At 40.0% G+C, this 26,367-nt stretch overlaps 1 protein-coding gene across 2 annotated transcripts in view; it reads left to right on the top strand.

Annotated features, from left to right (window-relative positions):
• The first annotated feature begins 379 nt into the window (after window positions 1–379).
• LOC117305105 (cytoplasmic dynein 2 light intermediate chain 1-like) overlaps window positions 380–26,367 on the top strand; it is a 111,094-nt gene continuing 85,106 nt past the window's right edge. Inside the window, exons 1-2 of one of the 2 annotated variants that reach the window (XM_033789893.1) lie at window positions 380–554; window positions 24,019–24,154. In XM_033789893.1, coding sequence (XP_033645784.1) covers window positions 24,144–24,154 — 11 coding nt within the window. In that variant the 5' untranslated portion in view covers window positions 380–554; window positions 24,019–24,143. Of the gene's footprint in view, window positions 555–18,007; window positions 18,032–24,018; window positions 24,155–26,367 lie in introns of those variants that run through there. The other variant, XM_033789975.1, reaches the window with a different exon arrangement.

The raw sequence follows: 26,367 nt of genomic DNA, 5'->3' as shown, positions 1-26,367 counted from the left end.
TTTTTAGAAAAATATAAACATCTGTTACACTTCAAGAAATCAAAGAGGATTCAATTATGTTTGTCAATTAATGTTAACTGTTGAGAGCCATACAAAAAACTACTATAGTTGAAAGCAAAAACATTTGAGGCTTTGACAGGAACAAATGCTTGGGGGAAATGGAGGAGGCCAACAAATCATGAAAAAAAGGGGAAAAAAACGTTGACAGGGGCGACTTTGCAATTGATCGAGAGGGGACCGCCTTTGTACTGCGACTTTGCTGGGGCGAGTTGACTGGTTTACATTTCCGTCTAAACATGCCGGTTCTTTTCACCCTCTAATCGAGCTGTCTCACAGTCGAGTTGTCAAATCGTCGAGTTGTCCGACGGCGGACGAGTTGTCTGCTTGTTGTCTGGCATCTGTGTTAGAAACAAGACTGGTTCCCTGTCGTCTCTTCACTTCAGGGGCTCCGCTCCTCCTAGCCGGCCCTCTCCCACAACAAATCGAATTTTATGATCAGAGCTCAGAGAGGTAGGGAAATGTGGTGGTCGTCATGCCATTTGCATTGAAATAATGTAAGTTGTTTTTATATAAACTAAAATGTGACATATTAAACCAAGAGCACAATGCATTCCTAACTGCACTTTATTCCTTTTTAACCATCAATGGTTGTTATTTTGTTCTTCTTACATTTTTACAAATGTCTTAAGTTCTTGTTTGTATTTTTAACTTTTACATGTTCATGATCATGTTGTACTTGTACGGTAGTGAAGATTGCCTTTTTCTAATTTTTAGTGAGTCCGGCACTTTTTATTTACGTTTCTTTTTCTCCTTTTTACATTGGAACCACGAAATGCAATGGTTTAAAGCCATTGGACACTTTCGGAACAGGAAGAAAATTAAAAGTTCACAGATTTACAAATAACACACAGGGTTTACAGAAGGGAAAGACTTCTCTTGAAATATTGTTCCATGAAATGCTTTACTTTCTGAGAAAACATTAAAACAATTACGGATTTATTTTAAACACATGAGTTTTTCCTGTTTTCACAGCAAACGAGAAAGTATGGTTTCCCGGTGAAGCCATACATGGAAGAAACATCTGCAGTGTTTACAAGTGTTCTTTGAGACTCTGTGTATGACTGTATAGCCAGCAGTTGCCTTCATTTTATTCAAAATATTTTTTTATAATAATTTTTTTAAATTACCATGGAAACTTGCAAAAAATAAAAATATATAAAACATGTAAAAAGTGTGAATAATTACTGCCTTCCAAATCTGATTTTTAAAAAAAAATTTATATATATTTTTTATAATAAAGCGTATAAATAAACAGTGATAATTGAATCAACAAGCTGATGTTTAAATTTTAATATTAATAATAGTATTGATACGAGGGTTACAAAATAAAAATCTCCAAAAGTATTAGAAAATTATATAAGGCACATGGCTTCTTTAAGCCTCGGTATTTTTTTTCAAGAATGCTCAGCAAAACATTCAGTCACATGATTTTGATCATCATGAATTGTGAATTGAAATAGCGTTTGATGAAACTTTTTCGGTGGGCAAATATTTTTATATGGCCTCAACATTATGACATATTTTTGTACCTTGTAGAAATGCCTGAAGTACCAAACTTTTTGCATATACTAGTGCAAATGACCAGTGGAGCCTTACGTGTTTCTAAGTTTTGGTCAAGGGAGAGGAGACTCTTTGCTTGGCAAATAAAACCACAATTTTTATCTATGGACTGTTCACATCGCGCACAGAGAGGTAAAAGATTTGCCACGATTTTAGGGACACCTCGAAAACAGGACCACCTACGATAAAAGACCATCGAAAACATATAAAGGATCAACGGCAAATATATAATAGATTCAAAAATAAATAGGACCAAAAACTCAAATATAAGAGGCAAACACAAATATATTTAACAGTGCCCTCTGTATATTGGACGTAGTTTCATATAAATAAGACATGTACACCCATAAACATAAGACATAAAAAAGTCTCATACAAAGGACGTCAACAGCCGTCAAAGGTTTAAATTTGGAACGAAAATAATTGAGCCATAAATTGAGCCTTATGTGTCTGGCACCAGGGGTGCGTTCCACTCGCGCAAACGTTGCCAACAGTTGCGCACGTTCGCCAACAATTTCAAGTGGAACGAGTTGTTCGCCGCCACCGTTGGCGAATGTTGGCAACTTTAGGCGAACATACTTCGGAGGTGTTGGCGAGTGATTTTTAAAATGGCGGACAAGCATACGGTATTATTTCTTTGTCACAAACATAATTACATTGTATTTTCGGTGGATGATAATGCAGATTTAGAATAACAAAGTTAATTAGTTGATGTAATGATGTCAAAAAGAGGACTATTGCAGCAAAAACGAAGTTAAAAAAAAACCTACGTATGGTGCGCGCCATCTTCATTTCAGGGCGCCGCCATATTGACATCGCGTATATGCACCAATCGTTCAAACGATAAAAAAACGTTTGCGCGAACAGTTGCGAGTCGTTTGCGTGAGTGGAACGCACCCCTGGTAATCATCGCGCACGTTTCGCGGGAAAAGGGTGACCGACACGTCGCGACGGCGTGACTGACCGACGCTAGCACTCGGGCTGGAAATGGGCAGCCGATCCGATCTGATCAGTGTGCATGCTACACGTACATGTACACTTGACCGACAGCAATTCCTCTCTTCAATACTGTAGTGTAAACAAAAATAAGGATTTATAAACAGGAACATTTTCCACAATCAAAAACTAAAAATCATCTCTATCCAACTTTTTTACAATAACACTTGCACTTCACCGTGTGTTGAAATCTTAAAAGTTTTAGTTTTGCGTTGTGTGTGAGACTGAGATAGTCCGCCATTTACAGTGCTAATGCATGCACGATATTGGAGCGACGTCATATGTTTTTTTTATTACTTTCATTGATAGGTATTTTAATGAATATTCAGAAGCTAGTATGCTGTTCAAAATAAATCAAAAATGTCATTCAATTATAGGGCCTACTAAACTAATTTAATTACAATGTTGCCCTAGGACATGGCTACTAGGTTAGAATCTGGAGATATTACAAGGCATGACAGTAAAACATCCCCCACCCCCCTCCTTGAAGCACAACTGAGCACAACACAACAATCTGTTTTCCTCCATTTCAGACCAGTAATGTTTGGTTTCAGCATGGGTTCTTCCTCCATGGTTTCAGGAGATATAAAACCAATCTGATATATTTTCTCTTTAATGTAGACATATTATTTAGTACGTTTTGTCAGAATTTATTACAATATAAACCACAGTCAGTTTCCCTTGTGGTTTATATTGATATCTGAAACAAAAAGTCGCATCCCCTTAAGGTGATCCCCTAGCTGCCGCTTCCCAGGTTGTATCGTAGTTTGGGTGTGATCCCTGGCTACACGGCAGTTAACGGTTGTATGGCTTCTGACTGGCACCCCCGAACAAAGATATTGACAAAATAGGGACACCGCCAATATAGGGCTAGATAGCTCAGTTGGTAGAGCGCCGGCACGTTAATCCGGAGGTCGTTGGTTCGAATCCCACTCTAGTCAATTCTTTGTTCAACCCCAAAAATCATTTACAAATTTACCCAGTCAGTTTCCCTTGTGGTTTATATTGATATCTGAAACAAAAAGTCGCATTCCCTTAAGGTGATCCCCTGGCTGCAACTTCCCAGGTTGTATCGTAATTTGGGTGTGATCCCTGGCTACACGGCAGTTAACGGTTGTATGGCTTCTGACTGGCACCCCCGAACAAAGATATTGACAAAATAGGGACACCGCCAATATAGGGCTAGATAGCTCAGTTGGTAGAGCGCCGGCACGTTAATCCGGAGGTCGTTGGTTCGAATCCCACTCTAGTCAATTCTTTGTTCAACCCCAAAAATCAATTTATTACAGTCTGCAGTTAAAGCCATTGGACCCTTTCGGTAAACAGTGTTGTCCAAGGCCCACACTTTGTGTACCACAACTTCTATATCAAATAACAAACCTGTGAAAATTTAGGCTCAATCGGTCATCGGGAGTCGGGAGAAAACAACGAAAAACCCCACCCTTGTTTCCGCGCGTTTCGCCGTGTCATGACATGTGTTTAAAATAAGTCTGTAATTCTCGTTAACGAGAATTTATATTGTTTTGCTGTTTTCTCAAAAAGTAAAGCATTTCATGGAATAATATTTCAAGAGAAGTCTTTCACCATTGCCTTCTATAAACCCTGTAAGTTATTTGTAAATCTGTGAACCTTTTTTTTTTTTTTTCTGAACCGAAAGGGTCCAATGGCTTTAAAGAGGCTATCCCGTCAAACGCACAACGAAAATTCGTGCCACGGAAATTCCCATTTCAACCAGTGCGACGATAGCTGTTACCACCCCGGAGGGCGCAAGTTTTTTTTCATGCGCGCTCAATCTTCCGTGCTGAAGCAATGGCATGGGTCATTTACAAGTACGCGAGACCCGTGCTGAAGCAATGGCATAGGTTTTTTACACGTACGTGTTATCGATTGATCGTCTGTGTGTGTCTGGCAGCTTTTCATGTTCAAGAACTTTTTATAATCTGTAGACCCTACTGCACTGGGGATCGAGCTCGAGCTTGCTATGCGTTTTTACAGCATAATAAATAGCCTCGAACAGGAGAGGACCACCCTGGGGATTCCACAATTCTGAATGTGCAAATCGAAAAGAAAGCTCATCAACAGAAAGTGTACAGGGTCAATCTGGCTGACAAAATTAGATGATGGTGCCCATGATAATAGATGATAAATTCAAACCAATTGGTGACAAGTGCACTGTTTGACTGTGTGAATTTAAGACCTTCTCTATACTCGTGTTACTACTGTTGTTGCTGTGTGTTAGTGGTCCGGATGACTACTTGACCGGAATATTCACCAAGGTAGGCTACATGTAGATTCCTGCTAAGTCAAGTGCTGAGTGCTGAGTGACATACCACCCAACATACAAACATGATATTATTTTATGACAATAACAAACTTTTGAATAAATCATAATGAAACAAGCTTCTAAAAAATACTTTTGACCCTGTTGAGTGGTTTCCTTCGAGATCGAAAATCAAATAAATAAAAAATAAACAAATTAAATAAATAGATAAACATAAATACACTATGCAAAATAGTTTTAATGTCTCATTTTTATTATTATTATTATTTAGTACCATTATTGTTATTTACATAGTTGTTGTAGTTATTGTTTACACTGTTATGGCATCCGCCTTAGGGCCCTGTAGAAAAAAAGCAATACAACATAAAATGGAGGCAGGATATCTATGGGGGAAATAAGAGGGCGAAGACTCAAGTTGGTTAGTAGTTTCCCTCAATGTGTATTCAGACCATGGTGTCGAGGTCTGAAGGTGCCTTATTCACAGTTTCTCCCTACTCAAAAACGAACAGTATCTCTGTGGTTACCTTAATTTAATTTTATGTATTAATGCTTACATGCACATGAAGATCGAGCCAATCAGTTGCTGCAACACAAGATGATCGAATGCCGGGGCTCACTTCTACCAAACTCATGAAGGTGTTCAGATCAGGTAACTCAAAACACTTTTTTTTTCCATTAGGGAACTCTTTTTATCACATTTTTGTAAGTTAATTGAAACATTTCAGTATGAAAGGAAAACATAAAATGGTAAGTGTGTTATCAAAAATGCTTTATTTATATGACTATTCTCAAAAGAATCATAAGTGATATTTGTAAATTAATCAACCATTTGGAGTGGCATGGGTGGCTTGTACATCAGTGCTCTCCTTTCACCACTGTGGTCCTGGTTCGAAACCTGGCCAAGGCCATATGTGAGTTGAGTTATGTTTTGGTGGTCTGGTGCCCAAGAGTTTTTCTCCTGGCCCTCTGAAGATCCCTTCAATCGCTTGTTATGCTCCATGTTCATAGCGGGTTGATGTGGCTGTGGCTGCCAAAGGCACCCATTGTAAACCTGCATATTGAACACAAAGCCGCATCATTCGCAATTCAGCTGCTCAGCTACTAGTAAGGATGATAAGCATCCCAAATTATGTTTAAACTTAATCAATTGACCAATCAGTTAAATAAATAAATATTCATAAATACCCCAGACAGTTTCTCTACTCCTATTGGTGGAGAGTGCGTCACGTGGGGGTGTTTAAAGGATTTGGGTACTTTTTGTAACACAAAACACAATGTCCACAGATTCACATTAAATTTACACCGTTTGAAGATGATGAGAGTAGAAAGCGTACCTTAAAATATCAGTTGCTGAAGTGCTGTAGGTTTTGAGAAATGAGTAAAACAATGTCATGAAAATACATTTTTAATAAAATAATTTTCGTCTCATGATCACTGAGACGAAAATTATTTTCATGACATTGTTTTACTAATTTCTCAAAAAATACAGCACCTCAGCAATTTATATTTTGAAGAAAGCTTTCTACCATCATGATCTTCAAACTGTGTAAGTTTAATGTAAATCTGTGGACATTGTGTTTTTTTTTACTAATAAACTACACCTCTAGTAACTACATAAACCGTCCCAAGGATATTTCCAGGAACATAATCATTTCAATACATCCTCTTGTAATCAAATTCTTCATTTTTCAAGAGCTCCAGAACATTTGAACTCGTCAAACCAAGGTGTATTTTTCTGATCTCAAAATAATATTTCCCTTTTCTTCGGTTTCTCCAAAAGGTTACTGGTAAAAGAAATGGTCAGCACATGCAAAGCCCAAACCGAAGACCTACAGCTACATCACAGGATGGAAAGGATTGCAGCTAAAAGATCATAAGTGGGCGGGTATTTGGTTATTTATCATAGCATGTCACTTTTTACTTTATCTGATGATAATCCATCCATTTCTTTCATCATTGCAAAAGTGCCAGCCCCATCCATAGAGAAACTAGTCCAGGAGAGACTGGATGGGATGAACAAGAATTAAAGTAATTGGATATTCCATTCTTTTAACACTTGCTTTGGGGTTGAAATCATACATGTTCTGTAGTGCGGCATGGCAACACTAAATTTAAAAGATGTGTAAACTATTTTAATTTGTGGGTCAGTCTAAATGTAACACCAATGGTTTTAAAACCATTGGTGTTACATTTGAGGAAACATGGTATAAAACTACTGCAGGTGAGTATTTTGTAACATCTGTTTTATAGACACTTTTTGGTAGGTGTATCTCAACATATGCACAAAATAACAAACCTGTGAAAATTTGAACTCAATTGGTCATCGAAGTTGCGAGAAAATAATGGAAGAAAAAACAGCCTTGTCACACGAAGTTGTGTGCTTTCATATGAAGCAAATTTGTGAAAAATTACTTCTAAGTTCTCGAAAACTTTGTTACTTCAGAGGGAGCCGTTTCTCACAATGTTTTATATTATCAACAGCTCTCCATTGCTTGTTACCAAGTAAGTTTTTATGCTAACAATTATGTTGAGTAATTACCAATAGTGTCCACTGCCTTTAATGTTTTCCCTAAAAGGATTGTTGCAGATGATTATATTGAAGATTGTTCATGTCAGCCAAAATCACAACTACATGTATCAGCCAAAATTTACTCACACTCTAATTCCTAAATACATGTACCAAGTGGAAGGTCTCATGTCTGACTTGATCATTAAATTTAACAAGTTGAGATAAAATTACGTATTCTTGGTTCATTTTCTTGTCTTTTGAGTCTGTCCTTGTTATAGTAGACCAGCCAAGGAGTAAAATTTTACTTTGGACAGCATAGTTTGTTAATGGCTGGCATCCATGCTAGATATATTGATCATGGTCCTGGGCAGACGAAAAGGCCGGATGCCACCCTCAATTTTGAATTTTAAGGTCATTCCAGGGTCAAAAGGTCAAAAAAGGTCAAAAAGTGTGTTTTTAGACTTTTTAATCAATAATGATCTTTGTAGCTAGATCTACCCATAAAATGTATTTTCATCATCATGGTGACATCACAAGGCTGTCAAATGAAGAGTTAAACTTTAAATTTGTGCACAAACGTATAGTGAAATGAAACATAAAAGTGCGATTATCTCAAAAACTGTCCATTTGCCTATACCGAAGTTACATGTACTCCAGATCTTTCTTGGAATATTTATTTTGAAAATCAATGGTTCTGGTCAGTCGATAGACATCCCAGGCAGTTTTTAAAATCGTAATACTGAACAATTTTTGAAAGTTCGGGCAGGTGCGGGGGTGATCCTGAAACTAGTTGCTAAAATGGTTTTATCGAGTAGTGCCATTGTTTAGTAATGTATAGCGTATAATTAACTACACAACGGAAGGCTATGGATGGTAACAACCTAAGCCAGTCATAAGAACTATTAATCAGGGACATTTCCATTTACTTATATCATGAATGGGTACAATTTGGGAATTTAGACACCATATTGGGTCTTCCGTTGCCTAGCAACCGCCCTTTAGAGATATCTTTGAGATTCGTTACACAAATGAAAATAGGCCGCATTGGGAAACTTCCGCCACATTATAAAGTTAAATTGCGCCCAAAAATGTATGGTTGGGCTTGAAATGTCTCTCTGAATTTAAATTGTTTAACTGTTAGTAAAAAAAAGTGAGTTTCACTTGCAAACCATGTAGGTTATTACAAAATAAAAAATGTGACACCTCGGAAAGTGGCTTATAGTGTATCAAATAATATTTGTTTTAAATACCTTTTTGGTGAAGGTTTTTTCTGTAAATCACACAAAAAGTCAAAAGTCAGTGCTTTATATTTTACAAACACTGTCAAATTGTTCGCTTTTGGCAAGGATTTGTTTGACTTTTTCTAACTTGGGAGGTGGCCAAAAAGTAAAGTAAGAGTGAATAAACATAGCCTTAAAGGTCTACAGCTGTGTGTACACAATCGTCTGAATTTGCTAGTCTATTGGCCAGCCGGGTTGCTACAGTCAATTGCGTCACATCCACAAGCATATGTGCACTTAAGGTCCTTTCTGAAACAGCTGCATCTGCCCGTCTTGCACTTTGATTTGCAGCCACAGGAAACTAGTTCTAGACAGGCATCTGGGATAGGGGGTAGTCTTGTCCATACAGCTTCCAAGCATTCAGACACCTTCTTCCAAGCCGCAGTGTCGATAGGCGGGGAGACGTCTATGTGCTCTTTGTCAGCCTGCAACCATATCTTTGCCTGGTAGTTGGCACGTGCTGAGTGAAGTTCCAGTGCATCTCTTGTTGGGGGTAACATTTCCAGACCCTTATTTGCCTTGCCAAAGAGTTGGAGCCTAGAATTGTTGACGTTGGACTGCTCAGGAGTACCATACAGATGACACACAAACTGCTCAATTGACGCAAGTTCTCCATCACGCCCAATTCCCTTGACGAGTAGCGGTTGTTTTTCAAAGGTTTTCCAGCATGACTTCTTCCCGTGGCCAGTAAATGAGGAGGTTGTATCGCAGCCCGTTAGTGCGTGGAAGCTGAGAAGGTTGTCTCTCACAGGTTGTGAAAGTCGCCCGTATATTGCATGTATTGGATAGCACTTCCTCTGTCTTGCAGTTCCGGAGATCATCCACACCTCAGCAGCTTTTGCAGCAACGAAGTGCAGAAGGAGGAGCATGACATCAGTATCTCTGCATACAACAAGAATTCTTCTATATCCTTCAGTGATCGCCTCACATGAATGGAGTATCAGCCTGGTGTCAGCCTCCTCGTGATTTCCTTGAAGTTTTACATTATCTCTCCTGTTAGACCTGGCGTTTGTCATATCAAGGAAACCGCCGCCTGTCACTATCTCGTGCCCTTCTGTAAGATCTTTTTCCAAGATGGCCTGAGACAGGAACTTGGCTAAATCAGCCTTGTTCTCACCCAGGGCAACAAATTGACTCCAAACCTGTGGAAGTGGGACATGAGGTCCATCGATGAGCTTACGAATCGGCCTTCTTTTCCCTGTGCGCTTGGATCGAGTTACTGCCTTGATTGAGCCCTCACCGATGTAACGGTCAAATACCACATCAACTCTTGTTGTATTACCTCCAAGGTATTTCGTCACGGTAGAAATGAATACAGCAGCGTAGTCACCAAATGTTTGGCATCCCTGAGGCTTTCCAAGAGCTTGGATAAGTGCATGACCATCTATCAGCACACAAGTCTTCATGTCTTTTTTTGGAACTTCCGGTGGTGTCTGTAGTCCTGACATTAAGATGTTGATTAGGTCCGCCTTTGGTGTCGAGTTCATCTCACCTCCAGCCTTGGCAAGAGGCATCGGGATTGGAGAAAGCTCATGCTGCAGAATATTCTCCATTTCCAATGGTCGGCCCCCAGTGACAGCATTTAGTAATCTTTGGAGCAATTTTCTGTCAGCTTTGATGGTCTTATGTATATTCTGTTATATTGAAGAGAGATCGTACGTCTTGAGTGATGGTTGATCGCTCTGACCAAGTGATGCAGAATTTGTCTCTTGCTTGATCGTTCCTTGTTATTCCAATTATGCCATTTTGCATCTTGCATGTCTTGTTCATCCACTCAGTTGCTTGATCGGCAGGAACTTGGTTGAAGCGCCTTTTGGTCCTCTTGACGACAAAGTTCCCGTTTACTAACTCAGTATGAACCTCTGGTGCTGTCGTTTCGAGGAGTTTCATATCCGCAAGAAAGACAGGTCCCCATCGGGCATAGTTAGTGTGATCGTAGATGGTAAGCCATGGCAGCATTGCTGAAAATGCTTCTAGATGAAGGGTCCAGTTGCCATCTCTCTGAGCCCTGATAAAGTCCAGCAGAATCTCCACCATCGCCATGTACGTAGACCACAGTCTGAAGTTTGGATTGTCAGAGTGATGCATGCTAAACTCCTTCAGGGAGTCTGTAATTGTGTTGCTGCTCATGAAGTTCGAAATTTCGCCAACTGCCTCACAAAGTTCCGTTCTGTGGTTGTCGCCTTCCTCGTCGAACAGCTTAGCCACAGTTTTGGCAAGCTTTTCAACTTCTACATCTCGTTCACGATTTTCCAACATCCATGACTCAAACATAGGCCATTTGATGTGCCACAAAGCCTCATACGTCAGCTGGTGTCCTCTAACAGCGCGACAGTAAGCCTTGCCGTCCAACATGGTTTCAGTTGTGTTGGCCGCATAAACGCCTGCTTCTGTCCATAGGTCATCAAGCCCTGCACTTTCCATGTGTTGGCCTATAGCTTTCAGGAAGTTGAAGCAGATATGCAGTCCTCCCATGAGAAAAATCACATTCTAGAACTTAGGATTAGCCCATACAAGTTCTTTTCCTCTGCTGTACAATGGCTGGTCAGCTGTGATGATGGTATGCTTTTGACCAATGTGCTTTGAAATGTCCATGAAGCGATTGATCACAGTGGTGAGTGTATCATTGTCATCTGCTGGCGCCTGAAGAATAGGTAACATCCCTGCCGTTGTCACGGGGGGATCAACCAAACTGGTGGCCTCATTAAGAGCTCCCCATGCAGGTACAGATCGATCCTCCCCATCGTCATGTAGGCGTGACACCACCCATGCTAAATCTTTGGCTCGAGCCTTCGGTCTTTCGTCAAAGTTGCTGCTGGTAAACCACTCAATCTCAATCTTCTTGTAACCTTTAAATGAATGTGATGGTCTGCGTCCCACTGGGAGATTTGCATGATGAAGTCTTTGAAACTCTTGCAGGGCATCAGGCTTGATTGCTCTTGGTCTCAGGATGTGACTGCTTTCTAGATTACCTTGACTACGCTGGGGAGGGGGTCCTCTTTGCCATACCATCATTTGTGTGCAGTGGAACGTGTTTTTTCCATCCAGTGTTGCTTCCAATACATCAATGTTGTCACATGAGCAGTGAATCATCCTCTCTTTGACAATATTGTCTGGGACGTAGACATAACCATTCTGTGCAAATCTCTCTAGAATGTTATGAGCTATGGTTGTGTCGATTCTTCGCACAGTGTCGATACCGATGGTATGGTTGGCCGCATGGAACAGGTCAAGAAGTGCCTCGGAGCGGGTAGCTTGGTGTAGAGCAAGACCTAAGCCAACATGCTTGGGTGTCAACTTTCGTTTATTGGAAACAGCATACACAATGTCCTGAGCAATACTGCAGACAGTCTGCTTGACATCATCGTCTTCGGTACCCTGATGCTGATGTACCATATCTATACCCCCAAACATAAGACGCAGGAGTAGATACAAACTGCTTGGGATAACTTTATCTACGTGATCTTGATCCAGATCTTGCCAGGCATTAGAATGGCCTGGTGTATCGAGCAGATCTTGTCTAACCCGGAGGGCCACATGAACCATTTCTTGAAATATGTTGTCTTGTGCAATTTCAATCGTGGCAGCATCTTCATTATCGGTTGATTCAGAGTCAGAGGAAAATGTTCCTTGTTGTTGATGACACTTTGTCAGGGTTTTAGATATTATGAAGTCTGATTTCTCACCAGGGTACATTAGGAGTGATCCGGTTGGAAGAGTTCGTACGTAACTTGCCTTCCGTCCAATTAACAGTTGAACCTGTTTGTAGAAGGTCGTTCTTCTGGACTGGTAACTTACTGGGACTGGAATGTCTGCTTCACTGCACATACTGTGGTATCTGTCCCATACATCTCCCATTTTGTATACATGGCCACGTGACAAACCTGCACCCAAGTTTCTGCACAACTTCAGCATGCATTCATCGTCTTGAAGCTCTTGTTGGGCCCTTGATGATTTCACTTTCGCAGATCGCCTTTCAAACGATATCAAACATGAAAGATGGTAACAACCTTCGGCTGCGATTAAATCATTGACTCCTGACAGTCTTAATCTCATTACCGGGTCAGTGTTGGCATATTCTAGAATTTCTCCAGATTTTTCCAGCGTCTGAACTCTGTGGACCTTTTTTTTACCCAAGGTTTGACAAAACATGCAGAGTAACCAGTTGATTGCTGGCTTAGCACGTCTTCTTGAAGATGCTGAAGATGAGGAGCTTTGACCCGGCTCTGTCACAGCGCTAGTTGATGAACCTGGTAAAGCCTTCGCAGGTTCATGCTTTCGTATACGGAGTATCTTGTTCTTCGAGGTGAAGGAAGAGTAGCAGTCTTTGTGCCATCTAATTTCCTGGGCATTAAATGATTCTTCAGAGAGAGATGCACATCTTTCCAACACATCTGCATAATTGGTATCACCAAGCTCTCTCCGCTGCTGGGCAACAGCCCATGTTCTCTCCTTTCCATCTGGTGATGCTACACGCAGGTCACCTGAAGTGCTGTTGCAAAAAAAACATCTTACCTTATCGGTGTCTGTCTTTCTCTTGCGCTTTAAGGTGTACAGGGGATCCATCTTTTTGGAAGCTACGAGTACTGATAACAGGTCGGGTTTATTTCCTAGGAAGTTAACAATAAATTATAAAATAAAATAGTATGTTTAACTATGCCTGTATTAGGTCCCCGCATAAAGGTTACCCCGCATGCAATTTCTTTCCCATGTGTACTAGCAGTTTTCTAGAAAAAGTGAAACACAGAAAAAGGGAAGCGCAAAAGACAAATTCTATGCACGTTTAAAATCACTGCATAAGATGTTCGTCTATCTTTTAAGGACCTCTTGAAATGTCTGGTCATTTAAAACAGAAAGGTCATTATGAATATTCATAAGTTGCTAGCCTAGCAGAGTACAATCTAAGTCGAACCATCTGGAGATGATCATTCCACGCCTACATGTAGTGCCTTGCAGCCACGCAAAAGCACACAGGCCAGATTACGGCTAGTGATTACGTAATGATCACATATCAATTACGGTCCCACCGGCTGAGTAACGGTGAATGCGCATTGTCAGTATCGATATAATCGTGTGAAGTACATACACTCACCTATGGGCATCAGAGGTTTTAAAATAATGAACATTTCAACAGGAAATACTGTGACTTAAGAACTTTACATAGAAAAAAATGCATGATTTTTCTCATCTTGTACGGTTAAACACTCATAGAGAAACATATGTGAAATAATGTAAACAAAAATAACTATAAATGAAGATAACAATAACAGTAAAGTTAACTGCAGTATGAAAGGGTTGAAATCTAGCTTTTTTAAAAAGAAAAAGTGCATTGCTGATAGAGTAAAATTCTCCACTTGTATTTAAATTGTTTAATTAGCAGTCTAATAGTATGCTCATTTTGTTATGGTTCTTGCTATCACAGTACGAAACTTATAGGCCTAGACCATAAAACCTCCTTCATAATAGGGTTTAACCATGGAAAAAGGGCCTACCGGCCATGGAGGAAGAAGTCTAACCCAACAACCATACTTCAAAAAAACAAACCCAAAACACAAGAATCACAAGAAAACGGTTACTTACTCTGAAAGATAATGTGACAATCCTTTCACAAAAGAAACTGGAGATCACGGTTTTCTCTTTCGACTAAAACATTCACAATGGCGAACATGTAGTAGAACCTCACATAACAATGGATGTTGTGCCAGAATTGTGCTCACAAGACCAGACCACCCAGTATATCATGAGATGGTTGGTGGGCTTCAGTAGACCAGACCTTGACAGGGCCAGCTACTTGACCAGTTCTGTGTGTGTTGACCTTTACTGTCGCTGGACTTTTGGATTTTAGCTCCAGATAACAAACAGCTGGACACCGTTTTGTTTATCCTTTTTGGGAGGTGTTTATAAGTTTATGCAGGTAGTATCGGGAAGATATACACATGCAATTGCAAATAATTTTAGCGATGGTAAGTTAAACAGTTTAAATAATGCTTTACAGGTGAGGGACATTTGTTCTAAAAAACTGTGCTTCACATAAACATTTTTGCGTAAAGTTTTACTGATGTATACATTTATGATATAATGGTATTAATAACTAATATTTCACTCTTATTGTACAAAATAAGTAATTTTAATGTTCAGCCTCAGACATACAAATTAACTTTATACCCAACAAAATTACAGGTGGAAGTTATGTGGCCCGTTTTCATTTATGAAACGAATCTCCTATATAGGTATGACTAAAGCGTGGTTGCTAGGCAACAGAAGACCCTACATAGTGTCCAGAATTACCAAAATATACTTATTTATGATGTAAGTAAATAAAAATGTTCCGGAATAAATAGTTCTCATGACTGGCTTTGGTTGTTACCATCCAAAGCCTTCCGTTGTGTAGTTCATTATACGCTATACAATACTGAACAATGACACTACTCAATAAACCAATTTTAGCAAAAGCTAGTTTCAGGATACCCCTCGCGCCTGCCCGAACTTTCCAAAATTGTTCAATATTACGATTTTAAAAACTGCCTGGGATGTCTATCGACTGATCAGAACCATTAATTTATAAAATAAAAGTTCCCAAAAAAATCTGGAGTACATGTAACTTTGATATGCGCAAATGGACAGTTTTTGAGATAATCGCACTTTTATGTTTCATTTCGCCATACATTTGTGCACAAAATGAAAGTTTTACTCTTCATTTGACAACCTTGTGATGTTACCATGATAATTAAAATACATTCTATGGATAGATCTATCTACATAGATCATTATTGATTAAAAATCCTGAAAACACAGATTTTGACCTTTTTTGACCTTTTGACCCCGGAATGACCTTAAAATTCAAAATTGAGGGTGGCATCCGGCCTATTCGTCTGCCAAAGGCCATGAACAATATATCTAGCATGGATGCCAGCCATTAACAAACTATGCCGTCCAAATTTTTTCTAGAGCTCTTTTTCGTGTTTGGCTGGTCTACTATTATGAATGATACACCTTTGAAATCAATGTAATTTCTTTATCTAAATTTTGTTCTTATTAATCTTATTCCTCATTTTGGTTTAACCCATAAACACCGATGTGTGAAAAGCATACAGACTGATAGCATACTCAGTACTTCCATCAAATTCTGTAAAAAACGCAAGCATGTTACTCGGGTGGGATTCAAACCAATGACCTTTGCAATTCTAGAGCCAATTAGACTAGTTTGTATGACACTGCTCTAGAATTGCAAAGGTCGTGGGTTCGAATACCACCCAAGTAATTTGTCTGTGATTTCTTTTCACAGATTTTTGGAAAGTTACGAAATACAGTGGCTCACACGAATCTATTAATAATTATGGGTAAAACCAAAATGAATATTCTTTTTCCCTGATGCAAATTAAACATATTCTAAATCTTATTCTTGTTGTTATACTTAATATTTGTGTGTGTAAGAAACATTCACTATGTACAAACCAGATACAGCAGTACATAAACATGCATGACAAAATAGCTAAAGCCTGCAGTTGCTTATAATCACCCTCCTACATGTATGTCTCAATTGCAAAATTTAAATGAGCTGAGCTGTAAAGATTAGTGAGGAGACACTCATACTAAAATATGCAATAAACAACAAGGGGAACTGACTGTGCAAGTTTTAAAAGTAGTTTGGGTTTGAACAATGGAAAGTTAATTGGAGTGAGACTTGAACCAACAACCTCAAGATTAGCGTACCTGTACTCTAACAAAATGAGCTATCCAGCACTATGTAGGCGGTCTCCCTATTAGTCAATATTTGATGCCTCATAGGGAGACCACCAGCATAGGGCTAGATTAGATAGCTCAGTTGGTAGAGCGCTTGTACGTTAATCCGGAGGTCATTGGTTCACGTCTCGCTCCAGTAAATTTCTTTTTGTTCATCAAACTCAAGCAATTAAAATATTTTAGAACATGTTGAACAATTTCAATATTATTGGTATTAAGAGCTTTCCAGGTCTGAACCCAATATAAACACCATTTGGTGCTAGAAGCCTATCCCTTATTGCCCAAACAAAACATGATGGGATGAATCTATGGTTTTTAGCACCAAGTCACCCATGCTGCCAAAAAACATGCTGCCTATAAGCTGCATGCTGAAAAACTGTCATTATTGTGGATTTGCTCTGCTGCCAGCATGTCATCCCTGTAATTCATGACCACATCCAGCACATGAGCTGTGTGTGTGTGTGTGTGCGGCACCCATTTCACCTTCTAGTGCAGCATTTATTCTCCTCCAGCAGTGTTATATCCCTGCGATTTCAACATCTGCACCATGGCAAAACTTCTTGAGGGGGAGCTTGGGGTTCATGGCTTGTGGTTGTTGGCTGCAGATTGCAATCGACATGCTGCTAGCTGCTGTCTCTACAGCTCTGCAGTTACATTTTCAACCTCCTTGGAAAAGCGTTGATGTATTTCTGAAATGTTTGCCGATGTGTTGCCCTTGGGAAAACCAGACTATTGTGATAAGTGTACGATAGCCTTACACCATGTATAGATCAGCCCTTCCACTATCTAAACTATTTCATGTTTTTGCCAAATGACCAGTATATCATGCCTGCAGCTGCATCATATTTTTATATATTTTTTTATTTGTATATGCCCCTATAAATATTTTCCTAATTTTTTAGGTGTTCGGGCCAACAGCCCGGAACACCTCTTATTTTTTGTTCGTTTTTATTTTATTTATTTAAAAAAAAATTTTTCTATTGATACTTCTTCTTCTCTACGTCCCTTGTCCGCTAATAGAGCATCTTGAACTTGAAACTTCACACATAGTTAGATATTCATTAGGAGAAGAAAGCGTTTAAGTTGCAGCATAATGACGTCATCCATTCTTGAGTTATGACAATTCAAAGTTTATTATTTCAAAAAATCATAACTTTTGATCTACATGAGGGATTCTTACAATCAATACATCATCGGAATTGTCATTGACAACTCCGTAAACGCCTCACAGACATGTACCCATTTAGACCTTGTCTCCTGGCTCAAAAGAGAGTTTGAAAATTTCAACATCTATGTCTAAAGAACTACGTAATCCCCCATTGGTATGTGCGTAAACATTTGACACAGAGGCCTATACACCACGTGTAGTGTGTATTAGGGGTGCAGCAGAGTCACGCTCCAGTGATCATCTGTAGAGCGCGAAAAAGCTTCGCGTACAATAGTCTCCGTTCAAGGCTTTTTCAACATACATTCCCTTTCGGTAAGTTAGTCTTTTCTACAGTCATCAATATTTCATAAGTTCATATTTCCTCAACCACGTAAGCTATGTAGACAATCTATACATCATATGAAAGACCTTTACTACTTCACAAAAATGGATATGTTGGTGAATTTTTCTTGACCTTTTGACCTGTTTAAACCGGAAGTGACTGTAAAATGCTTTGAAAAGGCTATATTTAATGGCTTAAAATAACACCGATAAGGTCACCAAACATAAGTGCGCCCTCTAGCAGCAGATTAAAACATTTTACAAGATGTCTGTGTCAGAGTTTATGATTAAAAAAAAAATTATGTTTCTGTATGGTATACATAATTTCCTTCATAATTAGCAACATGTCTGTACTTTTTTTATTATGACTAATAATGTATACATACTTTTGAAACAACCCCTTTCACACGTTCGAACACCTAGAGTTTGTTTTACAAACTCTAAATTTCTAGTAGTTTCTAATTTTATGGTTTCATTCATTGTGTTTTTATGTGTTTTTTCCCCAGTATTATTGGCAAGCCATAGAATCCCGAATAGCAACCACATCACGTGATCTATCTAGTGATTGAAGGAGAATTGAAACTCTAGCAGATAGCAGATTGTGGATATTGCGTACCTTTTGATATTATAGCGTAACTTGAAGGAACGTAAGCGTTCTTGGAATGTAAGCGTAGCTGCTTATCTTGAAACAAAAACGTAGCTGCGTATCTTGGAACGTAAGCGTAGCTTGACTCGGGCTTGAAAACTTCCCTTTTTATATTATAGCGTAACTTGAAGGAACGTAAGCGTAGCTTGGAACGGAACCATATAATATCTTTTGGAACATAGTCGTAACCATATCTTTTGGACCAACTCATGGGAAATTGCGAATTGTAATTGCGATTTTTGATTGCTTAGTCGTGTCGCGACGACTGCTATTCAACTCACTTGGTTAATCGTGCGGCTACATGCTAAACATGCTAAAAAAACTATCATAGCATACAGTGCAAAAAGCTAAATACTAAAAAATACACAAATTATTTGCAGAATCACCAGCTTGTCAGACCATAAAATGATGACAAAAACCATGTCAGGACGCTTATTGGCCTGCAGGCGAGGATCTTCTTTGAAATATATGTTCCATTTTACACTCATAAATGTAATTTTTCTAAATATTGTTTTTGACCTGTTCAGATATTTTAAATAATTATTAGCTTACTAAAATGTTCATGTAAGGATAGATCATTTAGTTTTCAACTTGCAGTGGTCAAAACAATGGGAGAACAAAGAAGTCCTCGGTTGACACCATAAACACAGCTGTGGTGTTTTGGTGTTGTGATTTGTGCGTGGGCTTGTCTACTATTGATTACTGAGGACTTAAACAAAAGGGATCCGGGAAAAAGTCACACCGGGGACAGTCCTTGGTAGATTTTGTGTAAGAAACCAATGGGGGCATCTGAAAAATAAACTGTTCAAACAATGGGAGAACAAAGAAATATGTGTGCATGCGGGCATGTGTGTACAAGTTATACATGTGTAACTCAGAAGAACTCCAAACTTTTCATGTGGTCTGTTCTTTTTTTACTGTAGGCAAACAAATTAGTCATTATGGCTAAAACAAAGGAAATGTTGTCTGAGCAATATCTCGAGAAGTAATGTACTCATATCAACTCCAATCTTGGTATGTGGATTGGTCTTTGTTTGTGGATTGGTCTCGGGATCCCCCCCCCCACCCCAGAGGTCTGTCGATGTTGGACTACATATTTTTGTATTGACCCAATTCACCTGACGTCATCATCAGAATAATCTTGGATGCGCCATACTGGTGGGCAATCTCACTGTGCGTTATTCAGTGAAGTCCGCATTTTAGGCGACGTGGCGCTTACACGTAAACGTATGTCCCCACCTTCATGGTGAGCCTGTGCAAGGGGTCAATAGGCAGAAAAAAATGTCATTATGGCTAAAACAAAGGAAATGTTGTCTGAGCAATATCTTGAGAAGTACTTGTCATATTAAAACTTGGTTTGTGGACTGGTCTTTGGTTGTTGATTGGTCTTGAGATCCCTAAGAAGCCTATTTCTTTTGGACCCTTCAATGCTCTAGGCCAAACTTTAAGATCATTATGACTAAAACAACAGACATTTTTTGTCTGAGCAACATCTCGAGAAGTACTTTTAAGTCATATCAACTCCAAACTTGGATCCCAAAGAAGGCTATTGCTTTTACACCCTCGTAGTCCAAATGTCATGGTGATTATGGCTAAAACAAAAGGTGTGTTATACCTTCCCACCATACTCTCCCCTCTGCCTTCCCTCGCCTCTCCTCACCTTCTCACCTATCCTTCCCCACTCATCTTTCCCAGCCTTCTACCCAACCCACTTTGACAGTGTTTAAATCTCCTTTAAATAATTGAATGCAGAATTTTTTTTTTTGGGGGGGGGGTGGTAGTGTGATAGTGTGTATGAAAATATCAGGGTGCGAATTTCAGTATAAATGGTAAGAAGATGCCTGAAATGCAAACCATGTAGTTCGTGTCAATTTTGTGTCCCAGCTGTGCAGTTTTTATTTGTGTGGGCAAACTTCAGTTCAAAAATTTCGCACGCAAATTTTAAAATTGGCTTGCTCGAATTTAAAAAAGGCCATCTTCAAAGATTGCGCCCATTAATATCAGTCAGATAATCTGCAATGTATGACTGACTAGACAGATCATCAGATGGCCCATTGGGGGTAGGAAAATCATCCTTTTCTTTCTTCTTTTCTGTCTGGCGTTGTTGCCCCATCCTTTGAAGTGGTCCAGTCAAGAGGTTTTTACCTTGTTTCTGGAATAGACAAAGGTCTGCCAGTTCTTTCTTTTCCCTCTCCCTTTTTTAACTGTCCTGTCATTTATATCGTCCTGTCATTTAGTTAGTCCAGATCCTACTGAATAATAATAATAATAAACAGCATTTATAAGGCGCATTATGAATAAAAGATTCCTCTATGCGCCTAACAATAAAAACTAAAAGGCTAAACAGAAACAAGACCAATTAAAATCATATAGGCAAATAACTATTAAACCGAATAATAACCGACAAAACGTTAGAAACAACAGACCTAGATATAATATATAGGGCCTAAACCCATAAAATAGAAATATTAAAAAATACAAAAAAATTAATCCATCAATATACATCGAACCATGAGCAATTAGCAAATGTACAAACTGGTTTAGTGACTAAAAAGATTCAACAATGCATACAAAACTAGATACAAGTTTAAGACATTAGAAACAACAGACCCAGATATATAAACACATAAAAATGGAAATATTAAAAATACTAAAAGAAATACAAGAACTTAATCCATCTAATATACATTGAACCAGGAGCAATTAATGACTAAAAAGATATGTTTTGAGAGCACCTTTAAACAATTCTAATGACCAGCACATTTGATAATTGTGGGGAGTTCGTTCCAATGTTTTGGTGAGGCTGATGCAAACGACCTATCACCGTATGAAGTAGATGTTTTGACAGGTTTGAGCAAATGTTTGGAACCGGATCTCAGCGAGCTTGTAGGCCTGTGTTCAGTGAGTAGGTCCAAAATGTACTTTGGTGCAAGTCTGTGGAGTGCTTTGTAGGTTAGCAGCAATATTTTGAACTCAATTCGTTTGCGAACTGGCAGCCAGTGTAGCTCATGTAAGACCGGAGTAATGTGGTGGTGTTTTTTCACACGGGCAACCAGTCTAGCTGCAGAGTTTTTAACATGTTGCAGTTTGACAAGCTCACGCTCTGGCAGACCAAATAATACACTGTTGCAGTAATCCAGTCGCGAGGTGATAAATGCGTTAACGAGCTTTTCAGCAGTTGCTTGGTCAAGGTATTTGCAGATTCGCCCGATCTTTCGCAGAGCTATATTCACTGACCGACAAGTGTTATTGATGTGAGCAGTCATTCTGAGGTTGTTGTCGAAGGTAACCCCCAGATTTCGGGCTGAAGGAACAGTCTGAACAGACTCCGAATCGATCTGGAGACACTCCACAGGTATTGAATGCCGCATGAATTTAGATGTGATGTGCAGGACCTCTGTTTTTCCACTGTTTAATTTGAGCTTGTTTGCCGTCATCCAGGATTTCACATTCTGAACACACTGCTCAAGCTGTAATGTTGCAGCATCTCTCTCGGATGGATTGATGAGCATGTAGAGTTGAGTATCATCTGCATATGACATCAACTCGATGTCATCAGATGATCTTACAACATCCTCGAGAGGGGCAGTGTACATTGTGAAACACAACGGGCCTAACAGAGAACCTTGCGGGACTCCATCGTTAAGTGGAAACTGTTTGGATTGGGTGCCGTCAATCACGACTGCTTGTGCACGGTTTGAGAGGTAGGACCGAAACCATTGGAGTGCAGTTCCGTTAACACCATAGCGATTTGAGAGTCTATGCAACAGAATACCATGATCTTTGGTATCAAAGGCGGCCGTCAAATCCAAAAGAACAAGAACCACCTCTCCATGTGCATCGACCGATCGCAATATGTCGTTTGACACACGTAGCAGTGCAGTTTCTGTCGAGTGGTGCTGGCGATAAGCTGACTGTCTTTCACCATGTAAGTTGTAGATGTCGAGGTGACTGGTCAACTGTGCTGCGACACATCTCTCTGTGATTTTTGAGATGAAAGACAGATTCGAAACTGGACGATAGTTGGTTAAGGACTCCGGGTCAAGTGTTGGTTTCTTAATCAGTGGTGTCAACTGAGCTTCTTTAAAGATGCCTGGTACTTCCCCAGATGTAATAGAGTGGTTCACAATATCACACACAGTAGGTAACAGTTCATTGAGACATCTCTTCAACAGCCAAGATGGAATTGGGTCGAGGGGGCAAGACTTTGACTTTGAGTCCGTGACGATTTTACGTACTGCTGCATGTGACATTCTTTTAAACTCACTGAGTTGGGGGACCGTGCTCTTTTCATCTTGCACGGGCGTGACGGGAGACAGACTATCCAGTTGATGAAATAAACATGTTGCAGGTCATGGCCGCCTGGTAGTACAGGGTCCTGAACTAGGTGGTAATGCGCTGAGAGGCTGACCTATCAACAGGTGTAAAATGTCGAAGTGGTTGTACTGCCATGTACATGCATGGATTGGTGGTCCGTGCACCCACTCGGTTGCATTCCTGAGGCCATCGGGGTGACATTGTTACGACAATGTGTTCGTTGAGTTCTCTTCATTCCTTGAGTACTTTGGGCCAGTATCAAACCTCTGACTATCTGACACTCTTCTTTTTCTATTACACAATATACCAAACATGACTGCACAAACTAAGAACAAAGAACCCTTACCTGCCAGCACAAACCCACCTTGCCGTGCGCAGCGTTCTAAGCCTCTTGGTATTGCCTTTTCAAATATATCAAGGATTTTCGTATCAACTTCACTTCTGTTCAGTCTTTTGTTCTTAACAACTCACCTGGGCCCAATTTCATTGTGAGAAAGCGAATATTAGAGATTGGCCTGTAGTTACAAAGGCTGTCTTTGTTTATGATTGTTTCTTGAGAACAACCCTTGCTTGACCAAGACAGGAAGGGAAAGTACCACTTTCCAGCAAAGACTTGACAGTCTCTAGGATGACTGGCATGATGAGTGCAGGAATGTGTTTCTTAGGTCCCCTGCTGTTCACTTTGTCTTAAGCTTGGGCGATTTCAGAAATTTCGGACTCTGTTCCGGCTCTGAAAAAAAACGTTTGAGTCGTACCCGGTTCCTTTAGTTCATTAAAAACATGAGCGGTCTCGGCCGCTCCATGGTCCGAGCACAATATACACATAAAGATCCAACCTATTTTAATCGGAAAAACCAAACACCACGCCGATCCCTGACCAACCACTTTCTTACAGATGGTGGGTAGTAAGTGTTGTTGTGTCATTAAGTTTACGGATTTGGCTGTCGCGATGATAAATGGATAGAAGATTGTTGAGGAGTGAAGGCATTTCCAAACAAACGGCAGTATTTTCAACTTGATTCTTTCAGAAGCCGGCAGCCAGTGGAGTTGTTGAAAGAATGGAGGTGATGTGTTGGAATTTGCTAGTTCCAGTTATTGTAGCTAAGAGTTAATGTTGAATTATTTGTTTGTTTTCAGTATACAAACATCCTGTTTGGGTATATCAACAAGCAAAGTGGCAATAAAGTCAACGTATAAGAATATTGATTCCTGTTGCTATCACTTGTTGGCTTCAGCTACCAGCTACAAGCATTCTGTTCAAAATGCCGCAAAGGTAAGTTTTCTTTTACAGTTTTAAAGAAGTGCGCCGTAACGTTTTTTCCTCAAAACATTTTTACTGGTTTTTGTATGTTGATGCATAATGTGCCAGCATCAACAGAGCTCAGATTTACAGTTTATTGACCCCAAGGATGGGGTCTCACTAAGGGCCTCATTAACCAACATTTTTGAGCCAGCAGACATAAAACTAAATACTAATAATTACGTTACATTTCGTCATCAGTTTCACAAAGGGACAATTTGTCCCCTGCAGCCAAAAATGTATGTTTGGAGAAAATCGTGTTTGAAGTTAATGATAATTTTGAAATCACAGGTTGGTTGACTTTTCGCTATTTAATCTTTGACATTTTGACATCGGGAAAGAAGAGATCCTACACCATACAATCCATTTACAAATAATTTAGTCCATAACGGTTTAGTTAATGAGTAAATTATTCAATTAACAAAATTGTCTTTTTGTGAAAACCGGGCAAAGCATGGTCTGTGTTTAAACGAATCGGCTGTTCATGAAAACTCAAAAGCCGGAGCACCTACTTTATACGCTGTGCCAGGGGAAAAACCCACGCGCTAGAGCAATACACAAATTGGCTCTTCGTGAAAACGAATGAACAAGTTGTGGTTGTTTGGGGTAAAACATTGTAGGTCAAAGATTGTGGCACTTCGTGAAACCGCAAAAAGCTGGAGCACTCGTATTTGGCGCTGTTCCAGCCGTGTCTTCAACGCTCTTCTTGAAAATGCAATTCTAGGTTCTTGAGGTTTTTGTCCTTCACCATCTTAGCATATCTAAGATTGTAAGAAACTAGATGACTTTTAGGTCTATTAAAGGATTTGGGTACTTTTTCAAAATGTCCACAGACTTACATTAAACTTACAGGGTTTGAAGATAATGATGGTGGAAAGCTTCCCTTCAAATATTACTTACTAAGGTTGTGTAGTTTTGAGAAATGAGTCAAACAAGTCACAAAATAATTTTGGTCTCATGAGACCAAAACTATTTTAGCATGTAAAATCCCCTTAACCTGGTATGATATTATACCAAAACCATAGCATAACTGGTTAATACGTTTTTACATGCTAAAACTGAGATGAAAATTATTACTTTTACTCATTTCTCAAAAACTACAGCACCTCAGTCTCAGTAAGTAAAATTTCACGGGAAGCTTTCTACTATCATAATCTTCAAACTGTGTGAGTTAAATGTAAATCTGTGGACATTGTGTTTTTTGTTAGGAAAAAGTACATAGACCCTTTAATGCCATCTATCTTGCGCTTAGATGGCCTAAAACCCAGGCCAGGTTTTGAGGCTCTTCCTAGATGGCCTAAAGCCCATGCCCGGTTTTGAGGCTCTTCCTAGATGGCCTAAAGCCCATGCCCGGTTTTGAGGCTCTTCCTAGATGGCCTAAAGCCCATGCCCGGTTTTGAGGCTCTTCCTAGATGGCCTAAAGCCCATGCCCGGTTTTGAGGCTCTTCCTAGATGGCCTAAAGCCCATGCCCGGTTTTGAGGCTCTTCCTAGATGGCCTAAAACCCAGGCCAGGTTTTGAGGCTCTTCCTAGATGGCCTAAAACCCAGGCCAGGTTTTGAGGCTCTTCCTAGATGGCCTAAAGCCCATGCCCGGTTTTGAGGCTCTTCCTAGATGGCCTAAAACCCATGCCCGGTTCTGAGGCTCTTCCTAGATGGCCTAAAACCCAGGCCAGGTTTTGAGGCTCTTCCTAGATGGCCTAAAGCCCATGCCCGGTTTTGAGGCTCTTCCTAGATGGCCTAAAACCCAGGCCAGGTTCTGAGGCTCTTCCTAGATGGCCTAAAGCCCATGCCCGGTTCTGAGGCTCTTCCTAGATGGCCTAAAGCCCATGCCCAGTTTTGAGGCTCTTCCTAGATGGCCTAAAGCCCATGCCCGGTTTTGAGGCTCTTCCTAGATGGCCTAAAGCCCATGCCCGGTTTTGAGGCTCTTCCTAGATGGCCTAAAACCCAGGCCAGGTTCTGAGGCTCTTCCTAGATGGCCTAAAGCCCATGCCCGGTTTTGAGGCTCTTCCTAGATGGCCTAAAACCCAGGCCAGGTTTTGAGGCTCTTCCTAGATGGCCTAAAACCCAGGCCAGGTTTTGAGGCTCTTCCTAGATGGCCTAAAGCCCATGCCCGGTTTTGAGGCTCTTCCTAGATGGCCTAAAACCCATGCCCGGTTCTGAGGCTCTTCCTAGATGGCCTAAAACCC

Source organism: Asterias rubens, chromosome 1, assembly GCF_902459465.1.
Source record: "Asterias rubens chromosome 1, eAstRub1.3, whole genome shotgun sequence".
NCBI lineage: Eukaryota > Metazoa > Echinodermata > Asteroidea > Forcipulatida > Asteriidae > Asterias > Asterias rubens.
This window is presented reverse-complemented; position numbering and strand designations above follow the sequence as displayed.